Source organism: Pezoporus wallicus, unplaced genomic scaffold (assembly GCF_028554395.1).
Source record: "Pezoporus wallicus isolate ANWC-B61680 ecotype Strahan unplaced genomic scaffold, APGP_CSIRO_Pwel_v1 contig_11133, whole genome shotgun sequence".
Taxonomy (NCBI): domain Eukaryota; kingdom Metazoa; phylum Chordata; class Aves; order Psittaciformes; family Psittacidae; genus Pezoporus; species Pezoporus wallicus.
In genome coordinates this window covers 2,298,462-2,325,859 of record NW_026636583.1, presented here as the reverse complement: position 1 = coordinate 2,325,859, position 27,398 = coordinate 2,298,462, and the positions used below count along the sequence as shown (strand labels likewise).

Below are 27,398 nucleotides of genomic sequence, written 5' to 3'. Positions count from 1 at the left end.
GCACGGGCAGGGGCTCTCCATTCCCAAGGAAGGAGGTTGGGGGAGCTAAGATTCACCCCTTGCAGGTCCCAGCCCCACAGACAAGGTGAGTGGAAGGAGCCTGGGCAGCGGTTGGGGCTCACCCGAAAGCAGGACCCATGATTGTCACTTGGTGATGCCCCCCCCTCCGTCCCTCCAATGGGGCACAGAGACCCCCATTTGGGCCATCAGCACCTTTGGGATGGGGACCCTGAAGCACCCTTTCCATCAGCTGCTCCTCTCTAAGGCTCGGCCACCCCAGCACTGCCATTGCTGCTGCAGCTCCTCCATGAGCACCAGGGCACAGCTCCTCCATCACCCCGCTCCCTGCTCACGCCATTCCCAAAACATTCAGTTAATCCCTCCAACCCGACCCATCATCCTACAGCGTCCCCCTCTCCCATCCACTTCCAGGGATGCCCACACCTCCTGCAGCCCTTCCACAACCACATCCAGCCCCATGCATCCGGAGGATGCTCTGCCAGCTCCATCCCCTGGAACAACCCCCTTGCACCGAGCCAGCCACAAAGCCAACGCCACAGAGCAGGTCCCTGCTGCAACATCCCAAGGAAAGCACCACCACATCCCGCCAGCATCCTCCTGCCATCCCTTTGCCCCTGTCCGCCTGCATGCATGGGTCAAACATCTTTGGAAACATCACCCTAGGGGCTGGGATGCAGCTCGGAGCCTGCCTGGACAGCCCCCAGCCCAGCACATGCAGCCAGAGAGAGCCCAGGCAAGGGCATCCTGCTGCTATTGCACTTCTCTTTCACTCAAGCGTCACCAGTTTGGTGCAGGGAGCAAGGAGGGAAGTCAGGGAATAGGGAGGGAAGTCAGGGAATAGGGAGGGATGGGGGGTATGTACATGGGCAGGGGGTGGAGAACGGTCCAGCTTGCTCGATCCGGTTGTTTTTCCAGTGTGAAACAAGGGCCGGGATTTGCTCCAAGTGGTTCCATGGGATTTTCTGTCCCCTTTTTTTTGTTGTTGTTTTTTGCTTTTCTTTCTTTTTTTTTTTTTGTAAAAAGGGGGTGGGGGGGGAGGTGGGATTTGAAGGGGGGGACAGAAAACCGGGACCCCCCCACCCTGTTACCCTGGGCTGTAAACGAATCCTCGGAGAGGAGTCTCTGAGCTGCTCACTTCTCAGGCATCTTACTGGCTCCTGCCTTGCGCTGGCTCGGGGGCTTGGGGCCACGCTCGTCCCCCTCGGGGCTGCCTCTGGAGCCTTCCCAGTGCTCGAGGGTTTTCTTGTGATTAGTCTTTGCTGCCACGGCCTCTCTGCCCTTCGGGGACGTTTCCGGAGGCCTCTCCTTGGGTTTCCTCCCCCTTTTCTTCCCGTTTGTGCTTTTCTTCTTCTCCTCTTTGCTGCAGGAAAGGGGTTCCCTGCTCTTCTTCTTCCGGCTGGCCTCTGAGGAGGTTCGGAACCAGTTCTGTGCCCGTGGGGGGACACGGGGGTTAGGGACCGTCCTGGGGCTGTGGCCATCACACACAGCCCACCTCATGCCCCACTGGTATCACTGCCCTGCTGGCCAGGGCTGAGCAGCCACAATGGGCCCGATGTGTGACAGGGACCCAAAGGGGGACAGGGATGTCCCTCCTGCATTATCACAGCACTGATGCTGCTGTCTCTGCTCTTGGGAGACATGGATGGATGGAGCAGGGCAGCCCGAGGATGGGTGTGATGGAGCACAAACCAGCCCGGAGCATCCCCATCCGCTTCCTTACCTCGGAGTGAGCCTTGATGATGTGGTACTTGACCCCACTCTCGGAGCTGAACTCCTTCTGGCACAGGAGGCAGCGGTACTTGCCCACCGAGTGGTCCCCCTGCAAGACAAGAGCATCCTCCTGTAGCCACATGCAGAGCCAAAACCATGGTGACCCCCCCTCCATCCTGCTCCCCCTCTTCGAGGGGAAGTTGATGCTTAAACCTCAAAGAGAAACAGAAAAGAAACACTCATTCCTAACACACCAGATCTCTGCCAGCCCTCAGTGCCACATCTATTTCAGCCCACGCTGGTTGTGCTGCAGCAGTCCCCATGGTGGCACCGGGTCAAGCATCCAAGTGCCAGGCCCTGTGAGCAAGCAGCGAGCAGCAGGTTTTGCTGCCTGTGTGTCCCAGGCACCAATTTCAAGTCACCACTGACACCGTGTGTGTGCCCCCGGGGTGTGCAGGAGGCTGCCGGGGCAGGGGGGGGGGCGAGTGATTGCCCCATTTCCTCTCCATCAGCAGATCTGTGATCTCCTGGGGCTGAACCACATCTCACTGATGTCCAACAGACTCACCTCCTTTCCCTCGGAGGCTGTCGGAGATGCAGCCACTGCTGGATTCCTGTCATTAGGGCCCTTGTGGGGATGACTGATCTCCTGCTCTGCCGCAGTTCACGGCACCCGCAGAGATAATGTGCTCTCTATTGACGAGGGGTTTATGGATGGGCCCCTCCAGGCGATGTATGAGCTCCCTGGGAATTCCTCCGTGCTGTAAATCTGGCCTTAAGACAGGTCTTTGATTTCAGGAGCAGGCAGGATGCGGGCAGGGCTGGCCCTGCTGCAGGCTGGCTTCAGCAAGAGGCATCAGCGTGGAGCATCCATCCCCGCTGAGGACCGGGTGCTGCCTGGGAGCATCCTCTGTTCTCAGCGAGGCTCTCGCTCTATTTCAACCAATTCTGCAGGGTTTTAGAGCAGGAATCACAGCCCAGCTCTGGAGGGGCTGTGATTTACGGCAGATCTGGTGGGCTGTGGGTCCTTTGCCAAACTAAATCCTCTGTAAGGGCAGAGTCCTGCTGGCAACAGCGTGTTCAGCGCACAGAACCAGGCAGGAAACGGCCCCGTTTGCTGCTGGGCTGCCTGGTGCTGCAGGCCAGCAAAGGAACTGCCCTCCTCTCCTTGCACTTTTATCCTGCCCAAACACAGCCCCTTCTGCCGGATCTCTGCAGCCCATTTTCTAAATGATCTCATTAGGGGCTGATGTTCCAGCTAGCGCTGGAGTTTGTGTTTTTAATAACCACGGGCTATGTGCTGGAGCTGCCTCCTGGAAGCTCCATTCAATGGAAGCTGCAGCTGGAAGCGTTTCATGCTTGAAGCTTTACCAGCTCTCAGTTCCAATCGGAGGGACCTACGCTGAGCTCTGCATCCCTCCCCTGTGGTGGCTGCAGGCCACCGGAGCTCACAGCACTGCTGCTCAGCCCTGCACAGAGCAGGAGCCGCCTCTTCGGCCTCGGCTCCATCCCCAGCAGGGACCACACCAGCATCCCTCCTGCTGGGGAAGCTCCCAGAGGGGCTGCAGGGCTGTGGAGAAAGACTCCTGATCCCATTTGCCTTGGGAAGGTTCAGCTCCCAGCGCCCAGCTCCCTGCCTCTGAGCTGCTGCAGTCACGCTGGGTAGCCAAAGGCTTGTGCATGACCCAGGGGCTGCAGGAACCCAGGAGGAGCTGTGGTGGGATGGGGATGCTGAGGCAGGAGGATGCTGCCCGTCCCAAAGGCACTCGATGCACCAGAGGTCTGGGCTCTTGGGTGAGGTATCTGCATTGCAAGACTGGACCAGTACCCAAGTCCCCTCCATCCCTTCTCAGCTCCAGCCTCTCTGCCTTCATCTGCCTGTATCTGGGGCTTTGATCCTGCCCATGAGGATGGTGCTGAGGCTGAGCAGCTGCCGGGGATGGTGCAACACCAGGCTGAGCCGTGACAGCGGCATTGCTCACCCAGCCCTCCCAGTGGCCACACTCCTTCAACCTGTGCCCTTGCCCCTTGGCCTGTTGCTTCCAAACGAGCCGGGGCAGGGGGGGACCAAAACCCCAACCCCAAGGCTGTGAGCGGAGGGACCCACCTTGTTGCAGTTGGCCAGGTGAGCTTTCAGCCCCGAGACACTGGAGTAAATGGCTTCACAGCACTGCAGGAAGAAACAAAGCAGGGTTTGCCACGATCCCCCCCATCGGCTCCGTGCCTTCCTCTGCGCCGGGGCCAGGAGCCTGCTGTGCCAGCAAGGCCACGGGTCCAGGCTGAGCAGCGTGAGGTTAATGCTCTCAGAGACGCGGAGGGCTCTGGTCACACGTTTCCTATTAGTGCTAATGGGAGTCATGTGGGCACATCCCTCTGCAACGGGATGACAAACGTCTCCTTTCAATGTCTCCATGGAAAACGTACATTTGTGAGCGGCCGGGAGGGTCCTGCTGGGCTACAGGAGCTCCTGGAGCCACAGCAGATGCTTAATGGAGACAGAAATCACCCTGGCAGCAGCAGAGAATCACAGAATCATAGAACAGTTCGGGTTGGAAAGGACCTGAAGATCATCCAGTTCCAACCCCCTGCCATGGGCAGGGACACCTCACACTAAACCATGGCACCCAAGGCTCTGTCCAACCTGGCCTTGAACACTGCCAGGGATGGAGCATTCACAACCTCCCTGGGCAACCCATTCCAGTGCCTCAGCACCCTCACAGGAAAGAATTTCCTCCTTAGATCCAATCTAAACTTCCCCTGTTTCAGTTTGAACCCGTTACCCCTTGTCCTGTCACTGCAGTCCCTAATGAAGAGTCCCTCCCCAGCATCCCTATAGGCCCCCTTCAGATACTGGAAGCTACTCTGAGGTCTCCACGCAGCCTTCCCTTCTCCATGACCGGTTTCAAAGTGCCATTCACCAGCCAGAGCATCCCCCCGAGGCCTCCTTCAGACCCCCCCTTAGCCAGGCTTTGTTTGAGATGATAAACCAAGGGCCCAGCACCAGGGTGGAGGTCACCTCCCCGCTAGCTCAGGCCAAGGCTGTGCTTTGCAGCAGGATGGAGCCCATGGAGCACATCCCCGGGGTCTGTGCTTGTCGCAGGGCTTCAAAAGGAAACAGCTTCAAACCAGCCCCAGCCTGGCTCTGGGTAAAGCAGGTTCCCCCCATGAAAAGGCTCTGGAGGGCAGAACGTGGAGCCTTCACCCTGTCCGGATCTCGGGAGCTTCCCAAAGGCAGCTCCAGAGCCTGAATGGGGTGATACTAAACCATCAGCCCGAAGGGAACGTGGGGAGAGGGTGGCCTCATCCCCAACCCCAGTGGCTGGAGCACACCAAAGGTGGGATACGCTTCAACCAGGCACATCAGCCACCTCGGAGATGAACTGAGAGGAGGGCCTCTACCAGCTCCATCTGGGGCCCAACAGAACCTGGCTTCGGTGGGTTTGTGCCCCCAAACCTCCCCTTTCCTCCTGCAGACTGAGACCGGCCAGGCCAGAGACAAGCAGAGGCGGTCCTTACGTTGTTGGGACAGTTGATGCGGCCCTTCTCCTTCACTTCATTCTTCCAGTTCTCCAGCAGCCTGGGATTGAGCTTTGGAAGCCCCGGTCGGGTGTAGTTGAGCTGCAAACAATAGAAGACAGTGAGCAGAGCTGCACACACCAGTGTGGGCCTTGGTGGGCTCCCTGCTCTTCACATGGCTCTTGTTTCCCCCCCCTCCCACCCCAGGAGAAGTGAAACTGAGCTGAAAATGAGCTGGGAGGCTTCCCCCAGGGATGTCACCTCCCTCCAGGCACACCAGAGCAGGAGCCAGGGGTGCTGCAGCCACCTCCAGCTGATGGCAAACAGGAGAGGGGACGATCCTGCTCCTGCTCCCGCTCCCGGGTCCATGCCCCATTGCAGGGCCATGCCCCGTTGCGTTTTCAGTGCATCCCATCAGCAAACCCCTTCTGCCACGTTTTGTAACGGGGAGAGCAAACAGAGGGGATGGACACCGAGAGCCTCCATGGCTGCTTTCCATCCATGAATGGGCACAACTGAACAATGAAAGGCTCTTGTGTCTCTGCCTCTCCTTCTGGCAGGGCTGCTCTTTCCAAGTGCTTTTAATTACTGCTTCATTAACGACTCGGAGCTTCAGCACAGAGACTCGGCCTTCCCAGTGCCACTGCTGCATGGGCAGCAGCAGCAAACGTGGCCGTGGCATCTCTGTGCTGCCTGATCCCTGTGCCTGCTCCTACCTGTGGGGCTGGGCTCTGCCCGTCCCCGTGTCACCATCAACAGGGGACACTGAGCCCCTGCCTGCACAACCAGGTCTCCCAGCTCTAGAGAGCTCTAGGATCGATGGCTTTTGGATCTCCAGCCCCAGACTTGCCCCAGTTCAGAGCAGAGCTGGGAGAGCTTTGCCCATGGCATTGCACAGTGATGGACTTCACAGCACAGGCACCTCTGAGCTCAATGCATCCGGCTGGCCAAGGAGGAGGCACAAACAACACTCACACAGATGCAAACCCAGGCTCTGCTCCTGAAACACCCCCAGGACGTGGAGCTCCTGGCTCTGATGCTGCAGGGAGGCAGCTGGAGCTCTTTTCCAGCGGAGGCTTTCCTGAATGTGCTGATGAACATGGATTTACCCTTGTCCAGCTCCCCCAGAGAGGCTGCTCCCAAACCTCCCTGCAAAGAGGAGCTCTCACCAAGTGCTCGGGCACCAACCACTCATTTCCACTTGAATTTAAGTGATCCACAGGCCCACCTCGGCACGTGGCCACGGGGAAGGGAGCCTGGAGAGAGCCAGGCTCAATGTGAGGGGCAAAGGGCCTTGTGCAGTGGTGTCCTAAGCACTGGATGCGAAGATGCCCCGAGCCCCAGTGTGCTGCTCTTGTTGTGCTCCGTGGCCGGGGGAGATGCCAGCCCAGCTCTTTGAAGCTCTGGGATGGTACACGGACCTAAACCGCTTGGTCCCCAGCCTGAGGAAGGCAATGGCACCTCCAGGGGAGAACACAGGAGTCCCTTTCTGCCACTGATACCGAGAGTCAAACCCAACCAACCCCACGAATGAGCAAAGAGGAACCGCATGCAGCCCCAGCAACAGCCTCTCCCTCTGCACATCCCTGGGGAGGAGACAAGGGGGGGGGATGTTCAGAGACGTGGACTCTGCTGCTCCAGCTTCCCACTCTGGAGAAAGAATCCCTCCCTGCTCTCCTCCAGCAGGCCTGTACAATAACATGCAAATCCCATGCCTTCCCAGGGCGCTGCGGTTCTGGGAATGTCAAAGTCATCTTTATGTCTCTATTAAGAGGGAGCCCCAGGCATGGAATATTTAAATCTCCGGGTTGGTTTTTTTTTTCCCCCCATTTATTTTCCTCAAACAGCCTGTAAGTGAAAATCTTCATGGCCAAATCATTAAACGATTACAACCGGTTTTGGCTGCGGCCCATCTCTTGTGAACAGTCGAAGGATGCTGGGCTGGGAAGGGCTCGTTTTCTTTGACTGATGGGTTTGTTTCATTAACTTTCATATTTCAAGGCTCTCTCCCCTTCCCCTAAACGCAGAGCAGTAAATGAGAACCATGCAGCTGCCTCGGCCCCGGCCAACAACGCGCCCCTGGAGCCTCTCCGAGGTCCCCAGCGCGAGGCTCTCGCATCCCCCTATGGAAACCCCGGCTGATGCTGTCCTGGATGCGAGGCCAAGGCTCACCCAGGGGTGCTGGCTGGCAGCTGGGTCCCCTGCGTGGCTCCGGGTGGCCGGGTGACACCATGAGCGGGAGGAGGAAGGATGGACCGGTCCCCGTTGAGCTGGGATCCGGTTCAGCCCATCAGTGACATGAGTCCACAGGGCTCAGCCTGGTGCCTGCCCAGATCACAGGGCCATTGTTTTGGGGGACAAACCCGAGCCGGGCTCTTCTGCTCTGGAATGCAGCCTGCTGCCAGGAGGGGGTTTCTTAACAGCTCAAGCCTGGAGGTGACTTTTCCCCTTTAGCTTCGTTATTTGCCTATGGCAGCCCTTTGCTCTGGACCCTCATTACCCCACAACACAGTGCCCAGCCCCACAGAGACATGCAGTCTCCAAGGCTGCTGCAGCAACACCCAAACCCAAGCCACTGGGATGTAACCAGGATCCCCTCGCACCCTATAGAAGAGCTCTGCATCCTCCTCTCTGCAACACAGCAGCTGCCTGGGCTGCAGGAGCCATCACCATCTCCAGCGCAAAGCTCACAGCACCTTGAAACAAGCAATCCCACCTTGAGCTCTACAGGGAAAGCATCACACAACCAAACTGTGGGATGTCCACGGTGTTTTCTCCCCTCCTGCCTCTTAAATGCCTCTTCCCTCTGCTCAAGGAGACTGTTTCTCCCAGTGCAGCCTCTAAAATGGGTAAGGACATCACCCCCCCAGAACCCACCAGTGCCTGCCTGCACCACCAAGCCAGGAACCCGCTGGCCTCTTGCTCCTTCTACAACAGCCCTGAGATGCTCCTGGTCACGCCATGGCCCCAGCGAAGGCCAGAGGAGGGTCGAGGATCAGCATCATCTTCCTGGAGCTTCTGGAAAGGGGATTTTTTCCCAGAAAAGCAGCAGGGGTGTGCCCTTCCCCATCTGCCATCCCCAGCAAGCGGCCGTTGTGAAACACCCCATCTGTTTCAGCTTATCCAGAGGCAAAGAAAGATCCCAGCGAGAAAAGAAGGCTCCAGTGTATATTTAGAAGTGCTGGATTTGGTTAGTGCAGAATGGAGCAGCGCAGGGCCTGGGATGGAGCAGCAATCGTTTATTCTAATGCCATTGCTTTGGTGTGAAGGAATCCACCCTCCAGGGGAAAGGCAAACGCATCCCACCACGGGCCACCAAAGGGATCCAAACCCAACGGCCCTCTCCCTGGCCAGGGCTGGCTGCCACGTGGCCACGAGGGCAGAGCATGGTGCAGGGGCTGCAGTGGGGCTGTGAACCCCTGTATCCCACCGGCTTGCTGAGGAGCTGTTTGCCTCTCCCTAGGGAAAAGCATTGTTGCCTGGCAAAGGGATGGAGAGGAGGGCTGGATTTCTTCATCAGCTCCCTTGAAAGCCATGTTGACTGCTGGGATTGTGGGGGGTAACTGGAGAGCTTGGGGATGGAGCGCATCCTGTGCTGCAGCACGTCTGGGCGCATCCAGCCATCACTGGTCACAGGCCAGAGCTGGGAAGCATCCATCTCTGGAAGTGCCCAGGTCTTGCTGAGATGATGCAGGAGCAGTTGAAATCTGCACTGATCCCTCACACCCCCCTCTCCCCAGGTCCAAGCCAGGGCAGCGTTCTGATCTGAAGCAACTCGTGAACGTCGAGGGGTCCTGAGCGATGCATGAGAGGCACAAAGCGTGCTGAAGACAGCAGGCTCCCCCCCCAGCCAAATCCTGCCTCCCAGCATCACTCGTCGGGAAAGAATGGCACAGACTTGAAGAGCTGATGTGAGCGTTGTCAAGGGAACGTGACAGTCGCTGCAGGATGTACCTGCAGGCAGCTCCCACTGCACTGACCTCCTCTGAAATCCAGCTCTCCCACTGCCTATCTTCAGTGCCACCCTGCTTCCTCCAAGCTCACAACGACCCTCTTTGGGTTTTAGTGCTGAGATGGCGCTCAACTCAACGTAACACAAGAAATGCCTCATAAAAACCACCAGCAGCAGCAGCATTTCTCACAGGATTATGCCAGCAGCTCATTTATGATGCCTCTGTACGTCAGCTTGCACATGGGCCCCTTGTCCAGGCCTGGAGCTCCTGGGACTCCCTCCATTCAAACAGAAAATGCCCAAAGTCAAGACTAAGGGGAGCAATTCAAGGAGGAAAGAGGAATGCAAGCGCTGAGGCTGGAAGGGGGAGAAGAGAGCATCACACCTCCCCTCTCGCTGCATGCAAAATGAAACAGCTACTTTGGGCTTGAGTTTTTAACCTTATGAATGCAGCGCAGCCGAAGGCATCTGGAAAGCAGCAACAGCACCCAAAGCATTGAGGTTTGCATCACTTGTGGCCCTAAAGCCTCAGTTCTGCTTCAGGGCGGATGGCAGCACCATGCCTGGATCCTCTCCTGCATCAGCTGCTTCACGGGATGCCCGGGAGGGTAAAGGAGATGCTGGTTTATTTCTGTTCTGGTTTCACCTGCCCACTGCGTGCAGGATGGGAGCTGAGTGAGGCTGAGCTGCTCCAGCTCTCTGCAGGATGATGGAGCAGCACTTCTGCTGGGGACACACATGCACCAGGACAGGGCAGGCGCTCTGACTGAAGCTGTGCTGTGGTGCCACGCATTGTCCCTGGGGATCGCTCCTCCAGGCTGGCTCTGGCACTTGGGCTCCTTTCCTCCCGTCCATCCTTTGGGCTGGAGCTGTCCTGCACTGGGTGTGCTCGTGGCAGAAGCACTGCCATGCTCTCCTGCTGCCGCAAAGCTTCATCCCGCTGCCCTCTGCCCCTTGCTCCCATCTTTGCAACGGTGAATTTCAGAGCACGGGACAGGAGATGCCCAAGGGTTCGGAGCAAGGGAAAGACCTGGGATCTAACTGCAGGGAAAAGGCTGCCGAGACTCACGCGGCGCCTCTGGGCTCAGTCCTGGTGCTCACCGAAAAGCATCGACCACAGGATTAAAAACCCCCAACTCCTCTTTTTCCCCCATTTACACTGAAGAGGTTTATGATTTGCTGCTGCTCCGTTCCCTCTATGGTCCAGGAGGAGCATTCCTGGAGGGAATTTCATCTTCGGGACATTCCCAGGAATCACCTCCTCCCACAGCCAGGAGGGATGTTCGGGTTACCGTGTTACTCCGATGCCTCCATGAAGCTCACTTCTAGCAGAGCACCGACTTGGCCACACAGATCTCACAGCACCAGGACACATGTGCACCACTGCATGCTGCAGCTCCAGGCTCCAGCTCCCTTTACGTTGGGAATCACCTCCATGTGGAAGGGAGGAAATTCCGCCTGGAGCATCTTCGCTCTCTGGCAGTGGAAGGGAAATGGTTTCACATCCACCTCTACTCTCTCCACACACTCCTCTTGGCTGCCAGTGCCATCTTCACTGCTGAGCATGGACCAGAGCTGAACTCTCTCCACAACACCCTCTGATCCCTGCACTGCCCACAAAGCATCACCTTTTGCTCCATTTAGACTTGAGCCCTGGCAATGGAACGGGCAAGGCTGCCAGGCTCTTATAGAGCCTCCAGACTGCTGAGGCTGGGTGGGCTCTTTAGCAATAGATTTGCCATCAGAGCTAATTGATTTAACGCACAGAAACAAGACACGTGAGCCCTGAGCCACGCTGCCTCCTCCCAGGAGCTCCATGTACAGCTGCTGCAAGAGAAGAGGAGAAACAAAGGCTCCTCACCCGCTTTGTTTCAGGCACCAGGTCATCCTTCATCCTCCGCTTGGTCCAGTCCTTGGCGAGCTCATCCTCGGCTATCTCCTGAAGGTGGAAAACAGCCACTTGTGCCGACGTCCGACGGATGCGGCCGCTCGGGGTCCTTTCGAAATCTTCTATGGGACCAGGCTCTGGCTTCACCTCTGGCTCCTCCGGAGGCTGCAAAGAGACAGAGTCAGGATGGGGATGCCGAGGGGAGAAGAGGAGCTCCCCCTGCGATGGGATACTGGGGTTTGGGCTCCGCATTGGCACGACCTGCATCATGCGGGGGGGGTGAAGAGCCACCAACATCAGACTGACTGCATCCTTTGGTGCTCCCACGTGTATAAACGTCTCCGTTTATTTGAGTTAGGGAGTTTATTAGAGTCGGATGCACTGTCAGTAGGCATCAAGAGAACAGAAAAGGATGCTCCCCAGGGATGCATCCTGCCACCCCAGTGCTGGCAAGCAGCCGGCGCTTGCTTACTGCTGAGGGAGTGGCCTGAGCTCTGGTTTTCTTCCCTGCACAGCACGGATGCAGGGTGGGACTGGAGCACAGCCCTGCGGGCACCAGGGAAAGGGAACACTGCCGAGCATCCTGCTCCCATAAACAGCCTCCTGCTTTTTCATAGGGGTCTATAGCTTGTGTCCCCCCCTCCACCCCCCCGGACACCGCATGCACAGGGATGCGAAGGAGACAACAGCATCGGTTCAACATCTGCACCTGCCTTGCCTGGCTCTGTCCTGCCCAGAGGCTCTGCAGCTCTGCAGTCCCCCGTGGGGGGGGATGGCCCCGCTCCTTGGGCTGTGGAGGCATCCGGGGGGCTCACCGAGGCCGTGTGCTCTGACCGCACATGGTAGTCGTGGCCAGCCTTGGACTTGTACTTCTTGCCGCAGTGTGGGCAGCTGAACACGGGCTTGTCGGCCTCGGCCAGCTGCTTCCCACACCGCTTCTGGTGGTACTGGTAGCCCATCAGGCTGGAGAAGTTGGCCACGCAGCCCTGCAGGGATAAGGAGAGGATAAGGAAGGTTGGGGATTCATGTGCCGCTGCTCCAGGGAGGAACACAACCCAAGGAGAGCCCTCCACACACAGCTCCACCAACCCATCCCCTTGCGGTGATGTGTGATCACTGAGCAGCCCCTCACCCCTGAAGAGCCACGGCAGTGCAGGACGGAGGGAGCATCCCCTGTCTCTGGCTCTACCTGCCCCGACACAGCATCAGAGCCCTCCAGACAGACACACAGGAGGCACCGGGAGGCACTGCCTGCACTGAGCCAAGCACCCACAGGGCCAAGCCTCTGCCACACGCCCTGGTGGTGACTTGTCTGCAAGCAGCTCACCACCGTTTTCAGCGTGGTTTGGTCTGGTTGGATGCTGTGCTCTGCCCCTTCCTGAGCTCAGCAAGCAGAACCTGCCCTTCGGTGCTGCTCAACCTGCCCTGTGCCCCCCCTCCTGCTGGGAGGCCCCATTGCCCCAGCGCACAGAGCCAGCAGGATGGGACCGGGATGGCTGAGCTAAGGTGGAGAAGTGGAGTACGTGCCAAGGGATGCCTGGAGAGTGCACGTCTCCCTCTGCACTGGGGAGCACTCCTTCCACCCTTCACAGAAGGAGAAACAGGAATCGTTCTTGTACCTCATTGGGGCATTTCAGTTTTCCCATCTGCTTTAGCACTTTCCTCAGCCTTTCCCGCTCTTCCTGCTCACCAAGTCCAGTGGTTTCCACAGGAACAGGCTGGAAACAAGGAAGTAACAGAAGTGACAGAGTCAACCATTTACTCGTGTCCTCTGCGGCAGGAGGAGGTGGGAAAGCTCTGCCGTAGAAGAGCTGGATCTCCCACTGCTTCACCACACACCAACACCTGCACTGTCAGCTGCCGGACCTGCTCATGCCCTTCTTGCACTGGCACCCAAAGGGCCAGTTGAGAAACTCAGGAGTAGCTCCTGCACAGAGGATTCCCCAGCCAGACTGAAGAGCAGGAGATTACTGCACAGGTAAAGTCACAACTGGTAAGCACAGGACACATAGAGATGAGGCTGTGCCTTGCCCTGGTATCCTGGAGGTACACCACCAGGTTTTCAAGCACAGCATCTAAACTGGTACCTGCCAAACATTATCCATGAGAGATTTTGTGCCTGCTTCTTAGTGGAGAGCTGGATTTAGAGGTTCGTGCAAGGCAGAGCCCATCAGCCCCGGCTCTGCAGGCGGTTTTGGAGGCAGAGCTTTGCCACTCAAAATCCACCTCACCGCACTCACTGCATCTCCCCCATCCCGGGATTTGAAATCCTGGTGTGTTTTCTGCTCTGCTCCCAGGATCAACAAGGAGCTGCCAGGGAAGGAACGGCTGCGCTCGGCCACTGTCTGGACTAAGCAGCATGGGAAATGCTGTGAAGGTGATGGTGTGAACCCTTCCTTCACCCAAAGGGAAGAGACTGCTGAGAGCCTCACCTCCTGCATCTGCATCAAGAATCGAGGCACGAGAAGAGGGCAGCCCAGCTCTTACCTTGCTGACGTGCTCAGCCATGGTGTGGTAATTCAGCCCGGCCTTGGACTTGAACTGCTTTTTGCAGTGCTGACACTTCAAGGCATCCTGCAGCTGAAGGAATCAAAGACAAGTCACCCCGGGGGGCAGAGGCCACCGTTCATTCCTCCAAGGGCTGCTTGTCACTAAGCCCCATAGGCAGCAAGCACCCAGCAGCGGGACCCAGCAGGCAACCCTGTCGCCCATCCCAGTCCCAGCCTGCAGCTCAGGGGTGCTCTCTCTGTGGTCCTGGATACCGTTATCAAACCCACATGCCCCAGGCTTTGGAAAACATTCCATTTTGGATGCAGATTTAAAGCCCCGCTGGCTGCAAACATCTGGACCCGGTATCTGAGTTCTCCTGTTAAAGGGTTAGGACAGAGGAGCAGCTTTGATCTATCAGTATGTTAGAGGACTGTGCTCTGCAGCACTATTAACTACTGCAGGTGCTGGTGTACAAACCCCTTTCTGGGTGCCTGGGCTGTTTGAAATCCAGATGCTGCTGGACAATCAGAGCACTTGCCACCACCTATTGCTCTGCTTCTGACCTGACTTGGCTTCCTGAGTGACTGGGGAGAGGCACTGAATGCACACACCGATGTGCAAGGGGAACTTGCAAAGTGAATAAGCAGAACATGACTCGTGCTGGGGCAGGTACCAGCATGTATTGACTCAGGAGGTGAACATTCTGGGCACCAAGAGACAGGATGTCTTGACAGGGAACTGGTGCCTGGATGGCTGCAGCCGTTCCTGCTCCTCCTGCCTGGCTGATGCTTCACCTTCACCACTTCCCCCTTCAGTCAAGCCTGGACTAGAAGCTGGAGAGGGAATGAAGATGGAGCTGCAAATCCCTCCTCATCCCGAAGTCCTGGGGAAATGAAGAATGAACTCACTGCAGCCAGTTGGGAACGACTCACATGTACCTGTGCTCCCATCAGTTTACCTTGCTCCAGACCCAAGCGCTTGATCCTAACAGGGTGGATGCTAAAAGCCACTTAACTCACCAGATACCAATGCCAGCCAATTTGGGGTTTACCCCTCAGGTCCACACTGAAGAATGCCATGTCCATGTTCTAACAAGCCCTCCGACCCAGGACACTGGCAGGATTTACCTGCTCGCGCCTCTTTCAGGCCCCCGCATGTTGCCACTGTCCCCATCCCTTATTTCCTTTCCAAACCCAAGGGAAACAGAGCAGACTGCTCAGCGACAAGCAAGGAATGGAGAAACCAATTTCTGTTGGTTTATAAGAGTTCTGGGAGCCTGCACATCCTCTTCCCATTGTCCAGCTAAGAAATACTTCAGTCATTAAAGCAGAGAGCAAGCTGAGAGAGTGCCTCTGCTCCAGGGTCACTTCTGGTGGGTATACCACATGCCTGTAGCAGTGGGACCTCCCTACGGATGTGCCATAGGTTCCTCTTAGAGGTGAAATGCTGAGAGCTGGGCCTGTGGTCATACACCCAGAGCTTAGGGACCGTCCTCAATGGACCACAGACTGCTCTGGCAGGGATTCTGTGAAGCATCCCAGCCCCAGCAAGGACTGTCCCTCCCAAGGAAGGGTGACAAAACACCCACTTGAAGGGATGAAGCTTATTTACAGTGGCCTATCGCTCCTCAGCAGGCCTGCATGGAGCCTGGTTTAGCTTGGGAGATGCTCCAAAGCACAGGAGACATGAGCAGTGATGGCCAAGATCCCACTCCACCGCAGCCCGGAGGACACCAGAGGAGGCAGGATTCTGATTCTGCCCAGCATCGCTGCAGTCCAGGGTTTGAAAGGGAGAGCAGCCTCCCACTAAATCGAGAGGCAAAGGCTGAGGAGGGCATTCACAGAAAATGGATGTGGAATCGAAGCCCAGCCCCATGTTTTCCAAGCAGGAGGCATCGATCCCACGTTGCCTTCCTGCGGTGCTGGCTCCGCACCGCGCCAGGTGACGGATGAGGACGTAATCCTCTGCTCTGATGGATGGTGGCGTGGCACAGAGACCATTGCTCACTGCACCGTTACTGAAGCCCTGCTCTTGACAGCCCGCCTGAGCCCATCCAAGCACGATGCCTCCCCGAGACGTGCTCTCATTCGGCCACAATTTATCCGGCCTGATGCAAAGCGTGGGACACTGAAATCCCTCAGCCAGCACTCAGGAGGAGGCCAGGTTAGACACAGCTCCAACAGCCTCTCCAGCCTCACAGCCATTCATTTAGCTACTAGAAATACCTGGAGACACCGGGGCCAGGGCCTCAGACCACAAAGGGGTTCAGCATCTCGGTTGGAAAAGACCTTTAAGATCATCAAGGCCAACCTTTACCCCAGTGAAACCACTAAACCAGGTCACTAAGGGCCTCCATCTATATGGTTTTTGAACACTTCCAGGGAATTAGGTGTCTAATTCCCTCTGAATCGATGCGAGGCAATCATCTTCCCTCTGAAGATGACCAGCAAGTGTTAGATCAACCCCAGCCCCGAGCACCAGTACACATTTATGAGTGGCACACCTATGCATCCGCTCCCTTACACAATCCATATGTGGGTGACTGGATAAAGCAAGTCTTACTTTCTGGCACACATCCATGTGCTTTTTGAGCCCCACGATAGTTTTCCTGGTTATAACACTGCAGGTGGGACAGGCGACTTCTCCCTTCTCGCTGATCTCCCGCTGCCACTGGTCCTCAGGGTTTGCTGGTGAGGGACAGGAGAGAGGTGTTACAGCCAGCCACAGAGCCCCCAGCCTGCCTGGGCTGAGGACAACCCTGCTGTGAGCCTTGTTTATCACCTTAAAAAGCACTGAATTGGGGAAAGTTCTTGATGGTAAAGAAGAAACACTCTCCCAGGCATAGGTCAAGCCCAAACCAGGCACAAACCACACAGCTCTACCTGCCCCACAGCTCCTGAAGCTGCCTGAACAAACTGGTCCCCGGGTCTCTTCATATATCTGACCTGGTGGCATTTGATAGGGAAAAGGAGGTTTCCCCCCCCCTTTCCAACCCTGCTACATCCTGCAAGCTGGGAGTTAAAACATGATGACGTCCTTGGCTGCCTGACCTTGCCATGTGTGGAATAACCTCCCCCTGCCACATGAAACAATGAGCAGGAGTAAAACAAAGGTGAGCATCTCGGCTCCATTGGGATGGGTGCAATCCCCTTCCCAGCAGACACACAGGCAGCAAGAGGAGTGCTAGCTTTCAAGCATCTGCTTATTTGAATGGCTGTGCCTGGCTTAAAAACTACCTAAAATAAGGGATTCATGGGGTCAAAACCTGCTCCAGGTCCAGAGCTCACACTGATTCTCAGCACAGCGATGCTGGGCTTCCAGCAAGGGAAGCCTGGCCTGAATCAAACCCACCAAGTCTGTTTATTTGGATGCCTTTGCACAGCTCTTGAGCTCTCCGGGTGATCTGTTTGCATTTGAAAGCAGTGCAAGGCACTGCAGCTGTGTTTATCTCGCACATCCTGCGTTCCTCCTGCTGTCACACCTCCTAAGGCAAGGCAAGCAACCTGTGCTAGGATGTAGGATGCGCCTCGGAGAAGACATAACCATGCTTAGAGCTTTGCACTGCCATCGTTCTTGGAGATGATGGTTAGAAAAATGCCATCTTCCCTGCCCCAAAGTGTGGCCACAGCGAAGCCAGGTGGAAAGAGCTGGATTTTGTACTGCTTCTGCTCACAAACCTGCTGGAAAGCTCACCCAGCTGGGCAAGGAGGGATATGGGACCTGCAGGTGAACGTGGGGACCACAGTGGGGACCATACATGCCTGCTCCCGTGCTTTGCCTCCCCCAGCCTCACCTGCTGGTAGATGCACAGCCGTTTCCTTCTTCACGGCAGCTCCTAGAGGTTTCTTTTTGAGCTCCTCCACGCTGGTGTTTCCCTCCAGCTTCTTGGCTCGATGAGCTTTTGCCTTATCCTCTGCTTTAACGAGACCTGTAGAGAGACCAACTCCCATTTAGCAAGGGAAAAAAATCCCTTCCACTAATCCAGAGGCAGCAAACTGGCTGCAGCCCTGCCAAGGATGTGCACATGGGATCAGGTCCAGAATCATGCCAAGCAATCGTAACAGCTTGGGGTGGTTTCCGAAGAGAATCGTCTCCCCCAACCCAGGCAGTTTATGAACTGTGGAAACACCATGGCAAAGTGGGGTAGGGTGCTGCTGGAAAGGAAGACTGGGAGAAAGACAGGAGGAGGCAGAAGGGCACTTTGAGGCGAACTGAAATGGGGAATTGAAGCAGCAAATGCAGGATATAAAAGTGAAGTTCCTGCTGCTGCTCCTGCACTGGAGAGGCTGATCGCTTACGCCAAGGAATTGTGGTCCCTCTTATAAAACTGGGTAAACTCTGGGATCCTGGACACCAGAGAGATGCAGGACCTTCCATCCCTGGATCTGTATGCATTTGTTATGATGCACATGGATCTCTTCCCATCCCAGTGTGCGCTGGGAAGGGGCAGGAAGGAGCAGGAGAAGAGGGGTGACTGGATGACAGGCAAATGGGGAAGAGGAAAGCTGGTCTGGCTCCCTGGGTTGCTGGTGACCGTCACCAAGCCTGCCTGCAAAGCAGAGAGGCATCAAAGGCAGGGCTCTCCGTGCAGGCAGAGTGCCAGGCTCCCCGCCAGCTTCCCCAAAACACATCCACAATCCCAACTTGTCTGTGCCTCATCCCTGCCTGGGCAAAGCATGTGCTTCCCATTCAGCCTGCTACAGGCATCGCTGCCAACCACCAAAGCATCATCCCTGTACCAAGCAGGGTGAAGTGAGCAGCAGGAGGGTCAGCACGTGCTGGGAGCCTGCGAGCAGCAGCAGTGCTGCCCGATCCTGCTCTGTCACACAGAATCCTTTGGCATATCCAAGAAATGGAAAACGTGAGGGGCAGAGGGTCCACGTCCCTCTGAAAGCGTGGGTTGTGAGCCTGGGTCTGAATGCAGACAGCACCCGTGATGGGCTGGTGGCAGCCTTGTCTCTGGGGAGAGAACTGCCACATTGAGCCCAGTGGGATGGAGGCAAACGCCTGCCTCATCTTCACTCTCCACCTGAGGAAGTGGGTCAGTGGGGGACCAGCTTCTCCCTGAGGAACCCACAGCAGACGTTTCAGCCTGTGGCAGTGTCTCTGGGGCTGTTAAGGGGAACAACCCCAGACATCCCAGGAGCAAGGGGAAAGGCAGTCACAGAGACCACATCCAGACTGCTCGTCAATACGTGTTTAAGTCCTTCAAAGCCATTAGTGCCTCTCCCCCGAGTGCCTCTCGCACTGGAAGGCGCTGCCTCCTGCCTGGAAATCCACTTTTTGTTTCCCTCATCAAGCATATTTCATGGGCAATCCGAATCCAGTTGCTCTCGTAGCAGGGATGCTCCTGGTTTCCATCCCAGTTGGGTATACCTATGGAGCATGAGCACAGTCCCACTTGCTCTTGCTTTGACAGGCTGAAACAGCAACTCCTGAGCCTCCTCACAGGAAACATCCCAGCAACACTTCTCTTCTCCCTTGAATTCATCTTCTTGACTGTGGGCGACCAGCACTGGAGCATCATCTGAGGGATGGATGCGTCACGCAGCTTTTCTAGGCACAGAACCCCCCCTCGATGCCATTGGAAATGCTGTGACTTCCCAGGATGGTGGGATGATGATGATGAGCTGGTGCTTCTCGTGCCTTGCTTGTGTCAGCAGCTCATTTCTCTTGTGATACAGCTGGACATACCCGGATCCTATCCTCTTTCCCCTAATTCCCAGCAACAGGCTTCCAAGCAGAGCAGCCAGGGCTGTTACCAGTGCCAGCTCCACCGCCGCCTTCAATTCCCTTTACAACACCCCTATGGTCAAAGGCACCAGCTCCTCCCATGTGATGTCCCCATGTGTCTGTCACGTTCCTCCTCCCCAGGGAGTGCTCTTGGGAAAGGGGCTTCCCTGAAACACCCCACGATGAAGCTACAACCCTAGAGCCACCGGAGCCATCCCTCTATTACCTTTGAGCCCAAAAGTCCCCGAGATGGACGGCTGCTCCCCCGTAAACTTCTTAGGAGTTTTCTGTTTCCTTCCTGACTCAAAAGAGAGAAACAGAGAGAGAGATTTGGTCAAATACCTGCACTGCCAGGGGGATCCAGCAGCACCAGGGCATGGGGTGGGCACGTGCTCTATGTCAGGAGTGGATCGCCTTGAGGAGGCCTTTACCACGATGAAACATGTGGCACCAAACAGCATCAGGATGCTGCTTCCCACCCCAAAACCCCAGGAGAAATAACGGGATCCAGGGTTCCTTCAAAGAGTGGAAGTGGTGGCTTGGTCTTGTGCCAGAAGCCAAGTGGTTTCCACAGCCTCAGCAGCTGATCTCCCCTCTGGCAGGTTAAAGCCATTCCCCTTGGCCTGTCCCTACATCCCTTGTCCAAAGCCCCTCTCCAGGTTTCCTGCACCCCCTTCAGGCACTGGAGCTGCTCTAAGCTCTCCCCTTCAGGAGCCTTCTCTTCTCCAGGCTGACCCAGCCCAGCTCTCTCAGCCTGGCTCCAGAGCAGAGCCCTTGCAGCAGCTCCACGTCCCTCTTGTATTGGCACCTCGGAGACCCCCATACACCTACCACAGCTACCACCAGGCTTTAAGTCCCAGTGGAGCCACAAGAAACTGAGTTGGGGGCAAGTCACCCGGATGCTAAACCTTGGGAACATTCAGGAAGACACTCGCAGTGGCTGGAGCAGAGCCCCTTCCCCAAGGACACCCCTTCTCTGCGCTCTGGAACCAGCGTAGCCCCGGGCTCTAATCTTACTGTGCTTCATCCTCTCGGGGTCTTCCTCCTGCAGCGAGGCCTGGCTGCTCCCCTGCTGCATGGTGTCCTTGCCACTGGAGGACTTGGCCGTGGGGGTGGCGGCTGCCATGGCCTCGGCTCCGGCGATGTGGAATTCCTTGCTCTCCCTGCTCTCCGCCAGGCACTCGCCATTCTCCGCGTGGCCCTGGCCCACGGCTTTGTCCGTCTTTGCCTGTTTGGGATGGATGGTGGGGCAAGCTGAACTCTCAGCAGCTCTAGGGCAAAGCACAGAGGGCTCGTTTAAAGAGGGCTTGTTACACAGATGTCCTGACACCTCTCCCCCCCCCGCCTCGCCAGCCTGGATCATGGGGAATGGAGGTGGGCACATTCCCCTTCTCCCAGCTATCCCTACACCACCGCCACGCAGCCCAGCCACAGCCTGGTACCTTTTCTTGCCACTGCTCTTCCCAATGGCCTTGGGCACTTTGTTTTCTGCTTTGCTGGTTGGCACAGGCCGATCCAAGTGATTCCAGAGCCGATGCTTTTCCAGCTGGGTTTTGGAGGTGAAGGCAGCTTCGCAGTACGAGCACGAGTACGTCAGCTTCTCGGAGATTGCACCCTGTGTGAGCAGGGAGAGACAGGGGAGCGTGGATGTGAGGCCATGAAAGGGACGGGCTTTTCCTGATGCAGGTATGCACACACATCACGGGTAGCATCCTTCTGCCCCTCCAAATGGTTACCAACAGCCCACGATCCCCAAAGCCAAACCTCACACTGAGCTGGAGGGACCCCAGTCTCCCTCATGCACATCTCATGAACCACTTCTGGCCCAGCCATGCCCTCCCTGTTTTAATGTCATGTTTCTCCTGGTGGTATAAGGCCCAAGAGGGGCTTTACCCTGTAGAGGGTAAGGTATGAGCAGGGCACTGGAGAGGAGAGGCATCCCTCTGGTCCCCTTACCCCTTGGCAGCGCTGATAGTGGTACTTCAAGCCATAGATGCTGGGGAACTCCAGCCAGCAGCCTGCATTGGGACACTTCACCCTGGAGTGGGCTTTGAATTCGTCCTTCCACTGGTTCATCAGGGGGAGCTGGGAACAGGAGACACGAGACGCGTTGGTGAGGGAAGAGCATGCGTCCAGCTGCATCCTGAGGGGCCACATGGGACCTTCTGATCATCCCTGTCCAACCCTTCCAGCCCCAAAGGGAACCCAGGGCTGTGTTGCAGTGCAGTGGTGCTCCCTCCAGCCAGAGGAGCTGGGACAGATGCTGCAGGCTCTACAGGTTAATGTGCCTCCCCGAGCACACGCACGCTCCCAGCCAGGCTAAGGGAATAAATCAGGCTAGAAGCCACCTAAGTGATTTAATCACCCATATTTCATCTAGGCAATAAATCACCCCATGGCCACGCTCTCCTGACAAACTGCTCCCTGTGTTGTCCGTGTGGGAATGAAACTGCACAACTCTGTGGGGAATAAATCACCCCTTTCCCAGATCACCAGTCAAACCTGACGTGTCTGTGAGAGAATCCAGCTCATCTGGGCATGGCGCTGGGAAGGGGAGCCCGGAGGGGGTTTGTGTTCCCTAACCAGGGTTTTGGAAGATGCTGGATGCCTGCATGGAGGGGATGGAGGGGCAAAGATCTTGCTATGCCCACAGCAAGGCTGCTCTGATGATTAAGCCCCCGGGAAGGGCAGGTTTAACCTTGGAATGGGGCTGGCTGGAGCATGCAGTGCAGGAAGATGTGGAGGGCAAGGCAGGGAGGGCACTGGGGAGCAGAGGGTCCGGGGTCTTACAGGGATGTCTTTCAGTGCCTGGTTCTCAGCCTTGGGTCGTCCTTTCTTCCTGCCTTCGGATTTGTCACTGGTTGCATTCCCTGCAAACAGAGGCAGCGCCCATCACCTGCTGCAATCCCGCTTCCCTCGCTCCACGCAGTCTATGGACACACACAGGGCCCTGGGCTGAGCGTCCCTGCCCTGGCAAGGATGGAGATTCCCCTTTGGAAGGCAATGCCAGCTCCTCTGCAGCTCAGTGCACAGCCCCTACACCCGCAGATACCTGCACAGGAGGCAGTGGCTTCTCCTGGTACCCACTGACACATCTCCTTTCATTTCCACAGAGCAGTTTCAGCACAGCCACGGGGTGCTTTGGAATCCATCCTTCCACTTGCATTGGAAGAAATCCTTCAACAACTACGCCACTTAGCAAAAGAAATCTGTGTCTGGGCAGGCTGTTGAGCACAGAAATCCCATCCCTTCTCCGGACCAAGACCTGGCTTGGGAAGGATGTTCCCTGTGCCAACAGGCTGCTGCATCCCAGCAAAGTGACTGCATCCAGCTTAATTCACCCCGATGACACGAGCCCTGTCAGCCATTTCCACCTCCAGCCCCATCCCAGCGAGAACAATGCAGTATCTTCATCACAAAGTGTCCTTCACTCCCCCTCATCACTTTCAGTCCATCCAAGCCAGAAGCAAGGGCTAAAAAAGGGCTGCTAATACGTGGTGCAGGGAAAACCACTCCTGAACACAGGTATGCTCATACTGGGGACAGCTGGAGCTCATTCCCATCAGTAATAAGTTATAGCCCCCTGTTAGCAATTACAGCTTCAAGCCCCTCAAGGGAAGAGGGACATTTGGGAAGCATTTAGGGCACAGGCATTTCCCTGCAAAGCTGCTGATTTTGGGTGCCTGGTCCCAGATACATCACTGAGGTCTGACCCTCACCCAGGGTGCAGGAACCCCTCACTATCACAGAACCACAGAACCACACTGGTTTGGGTTGAAGGGACCTCAAAGCCCATCCAGCTCCAACCCCTGCCACGGGCAGGGTCCCCTTCCACTAGAGCAGCTTGCTCCAAGCCCCTGTGCCCAACCTGGCTTTGAGCACCGTAAAGGCAGTGAGAGCCCCTCTGTGGATGAGCCCAGTGTGAGCAGACAGAAGGAAACGAATCTCCTCGGGCCTGGAGATTCCTGGATAGAGCAATCAGCCATCCATCAGAGTGACAGCCCTTAGCAAGCGGCTCCCCCGGGGCTCATCGACTCACAAGCCTCCCCGACCCAGGAGACAGCAGATGGGCTGAACTCATTTAAGCCTTTTCCCTCCTTTGATGTCCCACTCAGCTACCAGCAGGATAAACAGCGGCGAGACACCCATCTCGTTAAGCCACCGAGGGAGACACCGGCTCCATCGCTCCCTTCCCTTTCCCCCTGCAGCTCCAAGGGGATTTACTGGACCGGCACAGCTCTCCCCGGTGGATTAAAGCAAAGGCACGATCAGATGCACTCACACCCCTTCATTATGGCAGCCACCCCCCCCAATCCTGCCCCCCAGCCTCATCCCCTTTGCCCCATCCACCTCCACGGAAAGGAAAACCATGTCCTTACCGAGCTTGGGCAGCTCTGCCGGTGGGTTTATCCTTGTCTCTGTCCTGCTTTCCTTGCTGGCAGCGGGTTTGTGCGAGCCTGCAGTTTTCCTTCCACCTTTATAGGTATAGGAATCCGCCATCTCTGAAAGAAGCAGGAGAGGCACTAAAATTCACTCCTCGGAGCCGGGAGCAACACATGCTGAACGCAAGGAGAGCTGCTGGGGAGGGAGGGAAAGCCGGGCTCTATCCCACAGCCGACAGAGTCCCACAGAGAGAAGCAGCAGGACGCGATTCCCAGGGTTTGTTCTAGAGTCGAGCAACGCCACAACGGACATGGCTGAAAAGCTGCTTTATTATAGGCTGGTTTCCCCTCCACATCCAACAGCAAAGACTTTAATGATGGGCTGCCTCTGCCCCGAGAAGCAGGGAATAAATGGCTTTCTCCTCGTCGTTTATTCCTCGCCTTTCATTTGAGACACCCAAGGAAAAAGAAAACCGGAGTGAGTTTTAATGAGCAGATGTAGTGATAAATTTCCAATTTTCCTTATTAATGGGAAACTGTTACAAACTGAGGAGTGGGGACGTTATCTGAATTTTCCCTATTAATAATTCAATTTGGCTGCTCTATAAATAATGAACATCAGGCATTATCGCACAAGGCCCACGCCTGCTCCCAACGGAAGCGGGCAGCAGGACAGCCCTCTGCTTTGGCAGTGCCTTGGGGTGGGTTCAAGCACCTTCCTCCCTTCCCAACAGCATAAGCAAGGACACATCTGAGGATGGGGCTGTGTTGGGAACATCAGGCTCTTGGGAGGTGATTCCCTGGACCACCATGGATGAGACCCTGGATGGGACGGGACGCTGATCTCAGCCAGGCACTGACAGCGTGACTATGGGAAGTGCCAACTAATCACTTCTTCACCCATGCTCAACCCACACAGAGAGATTTGATTCCTCCTCCCAAATTCCTCCAACCAAGATCACACTTGGCACCGTTTAACTCAACGGACTGGATGCACTGAGCATCCGCATTCATCCTGCCTCTCCTTGTCCCCAGAGGGATGCAGAGGTCAGGAGAGCATCCCGGCTCATCGGCCACGCCATCAACACGTAAGACACAAAGGCCCATCAGTCCTTTCTGAGGTGCCCCAGGGATTTTCCATGCGGGATCAGGCCCATCACATGCAGCGCACGTGCTGCCAGAGCTGGCCAAAGCTTCCGGCACGCGTTCGGCTGGTGACATGTATGTGGTGGCAGGGACACAAAGGTTAATGGGATCAAGCGAGACATTCCAGCCTTGGCAACAGGTTCTCTGGTGTGTGCTGGTGAACGCAGGCAGCGTTGATTCAGCTAACTTGGAGTCTTCTGATGGGAGACCTGAGCTGCCCGTGGGGATGCTCGGATCCCTGCGGCCCCTTCCCAAATCACAGCTCCACTCTCACTTGTGTGAGACCAACCCTGACCCTCCATGGATGAACATGCCAGTCCCTTCCTTCCTCTGCTGTCTCCTGGCACCTCTCAGTGATGCTCAGACAAGCTGCTCAAAGAAGACTCACGGAAGACCAGCGACTTGAAAGCTGGAACAAGACCTCAGTGCTTTACAACAGGGTGTAAACCAAGGGGGGAACGCACACAGCAACCTGGGCCAGTGCTGAAATGCAACCCTGCCCCTTGTGAGCACCAGGGCAAAGGCAGAGCAAGGACCCCACACACCGAATGGTGGCCACCAGCACAGCAAGCAATGAGACCCCAGTGCAGGGCTGCTGTCGGACCACGAACCTCCGTGTCCACCTCGCTGGGCAGCTCCAGGAGCACTCGCAAAGGGTGATGGCACAGGGCAGACCCCAGTGATGGCCAAGTGCCCACGTCCTGCACCCGGCATGCCCTATGGCAGCGCACACCAAGGCACCGGAGCAGCAGCGACGCTGAGCATCACCTCCAACATTGCCTGCCCAAAACCATCAGCACGAGGTGCTCAGCTCAGCTCTGCCCCTCAACACATCTGTCCTCTCAAAGGGATCCTTTCCAGCCAGCATAAGAGGTTCTGAACATCTGCTTTTCCATACCAAATACCCCAGAGCTCCCAGAGGAATTGCCCCGGGGGCAGAGAGCAAAAAACAGCCCCTTGTTGGTTCTTGCTTTGTGATGTCCAAACTTCTCACTCCTTTTAGGGTAACACACGCTGAAACTGGGCAACAGCCCGTGCCCTTCCCTGCTTCTGTGATGGTGAAAACCCTTCTGCATCCAGCAATGGGAGAAGGTATCGGCAGGGTGAGGATGTGGTGTGGGAAGGTTCGGAATAGCAGGAACTTCACTGATCAAGCCTCCAGCTCTTCTTAGGTGACTTCTTACAAGTTTGCAGCAGCATTTCCCGAGTGTCCCACTCCAGCTCCAGGAAAGAATTCCCGTGCCAACACAGGGACCAGCGTGGGACGAGCAGAGGCTGAGCTGGTGGTGCTGAGAGCAAGGGTGAGGAGGAAGCCTGTGGCCACAGGAAAGAGGGAGAGAAGGTTGGGAACCCGCTGTGCCAAGGGCACCGCTCCGGAGCCACCAGCACAGCCACGTGCTTCTCTGCCCGGTTTAAGGAACAACAGTGTCCCAGGCGCTCACAGCCCCAGTGGGCTCTTTCTCTCCATGCACAGCCTGGAAAGTGGGAATAAAGTGGAAAAGGACAGCTAATTCCATGGATGAATACCCATCCGTGACCTCGGATCGGGTCTGCAGGAGCGCAAACACAGCCAGGGATGCTTGTGACCCTCTCAGCTCCACGATGGCCTCATGGCTTCAGGAGGAAAGCCACCCATGGGTGCTGACCACTGATTCTCCTGGCGGGTCTCCCAACCCAGTCCCATCGCTATGGATGCTCTGGACCCAAACTGGCCACCCATCGATGTCTTCCAATTTACCAACACCTCCAAAGGCGAGAGAGCTGCTCCCCTGCCCACGGCGCCACGGACCAGGCAGGATGCGGGCAGGGATGCGACAAGTCCAGCGCGGATGCCGACACCAAAGGACGCTGCCTTGCCCATCACTTCTGCAACTCCACTGCCAACCTGAACCCACGGCCCCGCAACCTCCCGGGAACGAAGCCGATGGAGCCTCCTTGGCACGGATCAGATTCACCCTCTCCGGAGGCTTCCCACCGAGGGACCGAGGCGCTGGTGACGCCCCGCAAAGCCGTGCCTTGGGGCAGCCGTGCTCCATCACCCCTGCGGAGGGCACAGCTCCCGCTCCGGGCACGGTGAAGTTTGTGTCGGCAGCACGTTAGGGCCAATCCCTCCCCTTCTCCCAGCCCCGGGCACGGAACCCCGGGGGGGCAAAGCACACGCGCGGCCCCGGCGGACAATGAGCCCTCGCCGCGCCGAGGCGGGCAGCGGGTGTCCCGCAGCCCCAGCGGACACGGGGGGCGCCGCGGCCGCACCGGGCCTCACACCTCTGCCCGCGGCCTGCCGGGGCCCAGCGAGGGCCGGCGGGGACGGGAGGCCCGGGCCCGGCCCGGCCGCGCCGCCGGGAAGGGGAAGAGCGAGCGGCAAAATGGCGACGCGGCGGCGGGCGGAGCGGAGCGGAGCGGGGCGCTGAGCGCGGGGCGGAGGGAGGGGGGGTCCCCGGCGCGGCCGGGCCGGGGGCTGCGGGGCGGGGGTCGGTAACGGCGGCGGCGGGGGCCGGGCCGCAGCTCGGTGCTTACCTCGGCGGCTGCGGGCCGCGGTGCGGGGCGCGCAGAGCCGGGA

The 27,398-nt window shown here is 57.1% G+C and overlaps 1 protein-coding gene across 2 annotated transcripts; it reads right to left on the bottom strand.

Annotated features, from left to right (window-relative positions):
- Window positions 1-1,049: 1,049 nt before the first annotated feature.
- On the bottom strand, window positions 1,050-27,398 carry ZNF512B (zinc finger protein 512B). 2 transcript variants are annotated; one of them, XM_057400951.1, is made up of 17 exons: window positions 27,356-27,398; window positions 23,690-23,812; window positions 22,101-22,180; window positions 21,267-21,395; window positions 20,753-20,925; window positions 20,328-20,581; window positions 19,537-19,608; window positions 17,371-17,505; window positions 16,140-16,264; window positions 13,575-13,667; window positions 12,707-12,805; window positions 11,903-12,073; window positions 11,061-11,252; window positions 5,248-5,349; window positions 3,839-3,901; window positions 1,742-1,840; window positions 1,050-1,446 (listed from the first exon to the last, which is right to left on the bottom strand). In XM_057400951.1, exons 2-17 carry the CDS (start codon window positions 23,808-23,810, stop codon window positions 1,153-1,155), a joined length of 2,202 nt encoding a protein of 733 aa, XP_057256934.1. In that variant the 5' UTR covers window positions 23,811-23,812; window positions 27,356-27,398; the 3' UTR covers window positions 1,050-1,152. The 2 variants fall into 2 exon arrangements, with proteins under 2 accessions (XP_057256934.1, XP_057256935.1); XM_057400952.1 differs by lacking the exon at window positions 27,356-27,398 and having other exon boundaries at window positions 11,789-12,073; window positions 23,690-24,470.

What these genes read in the sequence shown, in the direction of transcription:
- ZNF512B (XM_057400952.1), bottom strand. Translation starts at nt 23,810, where the DNA reads ATGGCGGATTCCTATACCTATAAAGGTGGAAGGAAAACTGCAGGCTCG. An exon ending in ACTATCAGCGCTGCCAAGGG is followed by an intron (nt 20,926 to 21,266) that starts GTAAGGGGACCA and finishes CTGCTCACACAG; the next exon opens with GGTGCAATCTCCGAGAAGCT. An exon ending in GGCTGTGCATCTACCAGCAG is followed by an intron (nt 16,265 to 17,370) that starts GTGAGGCTGGGG and finishes GTCCCTCACCAG; the next exon opens with CAAACCCTGAGGACCAGTGG.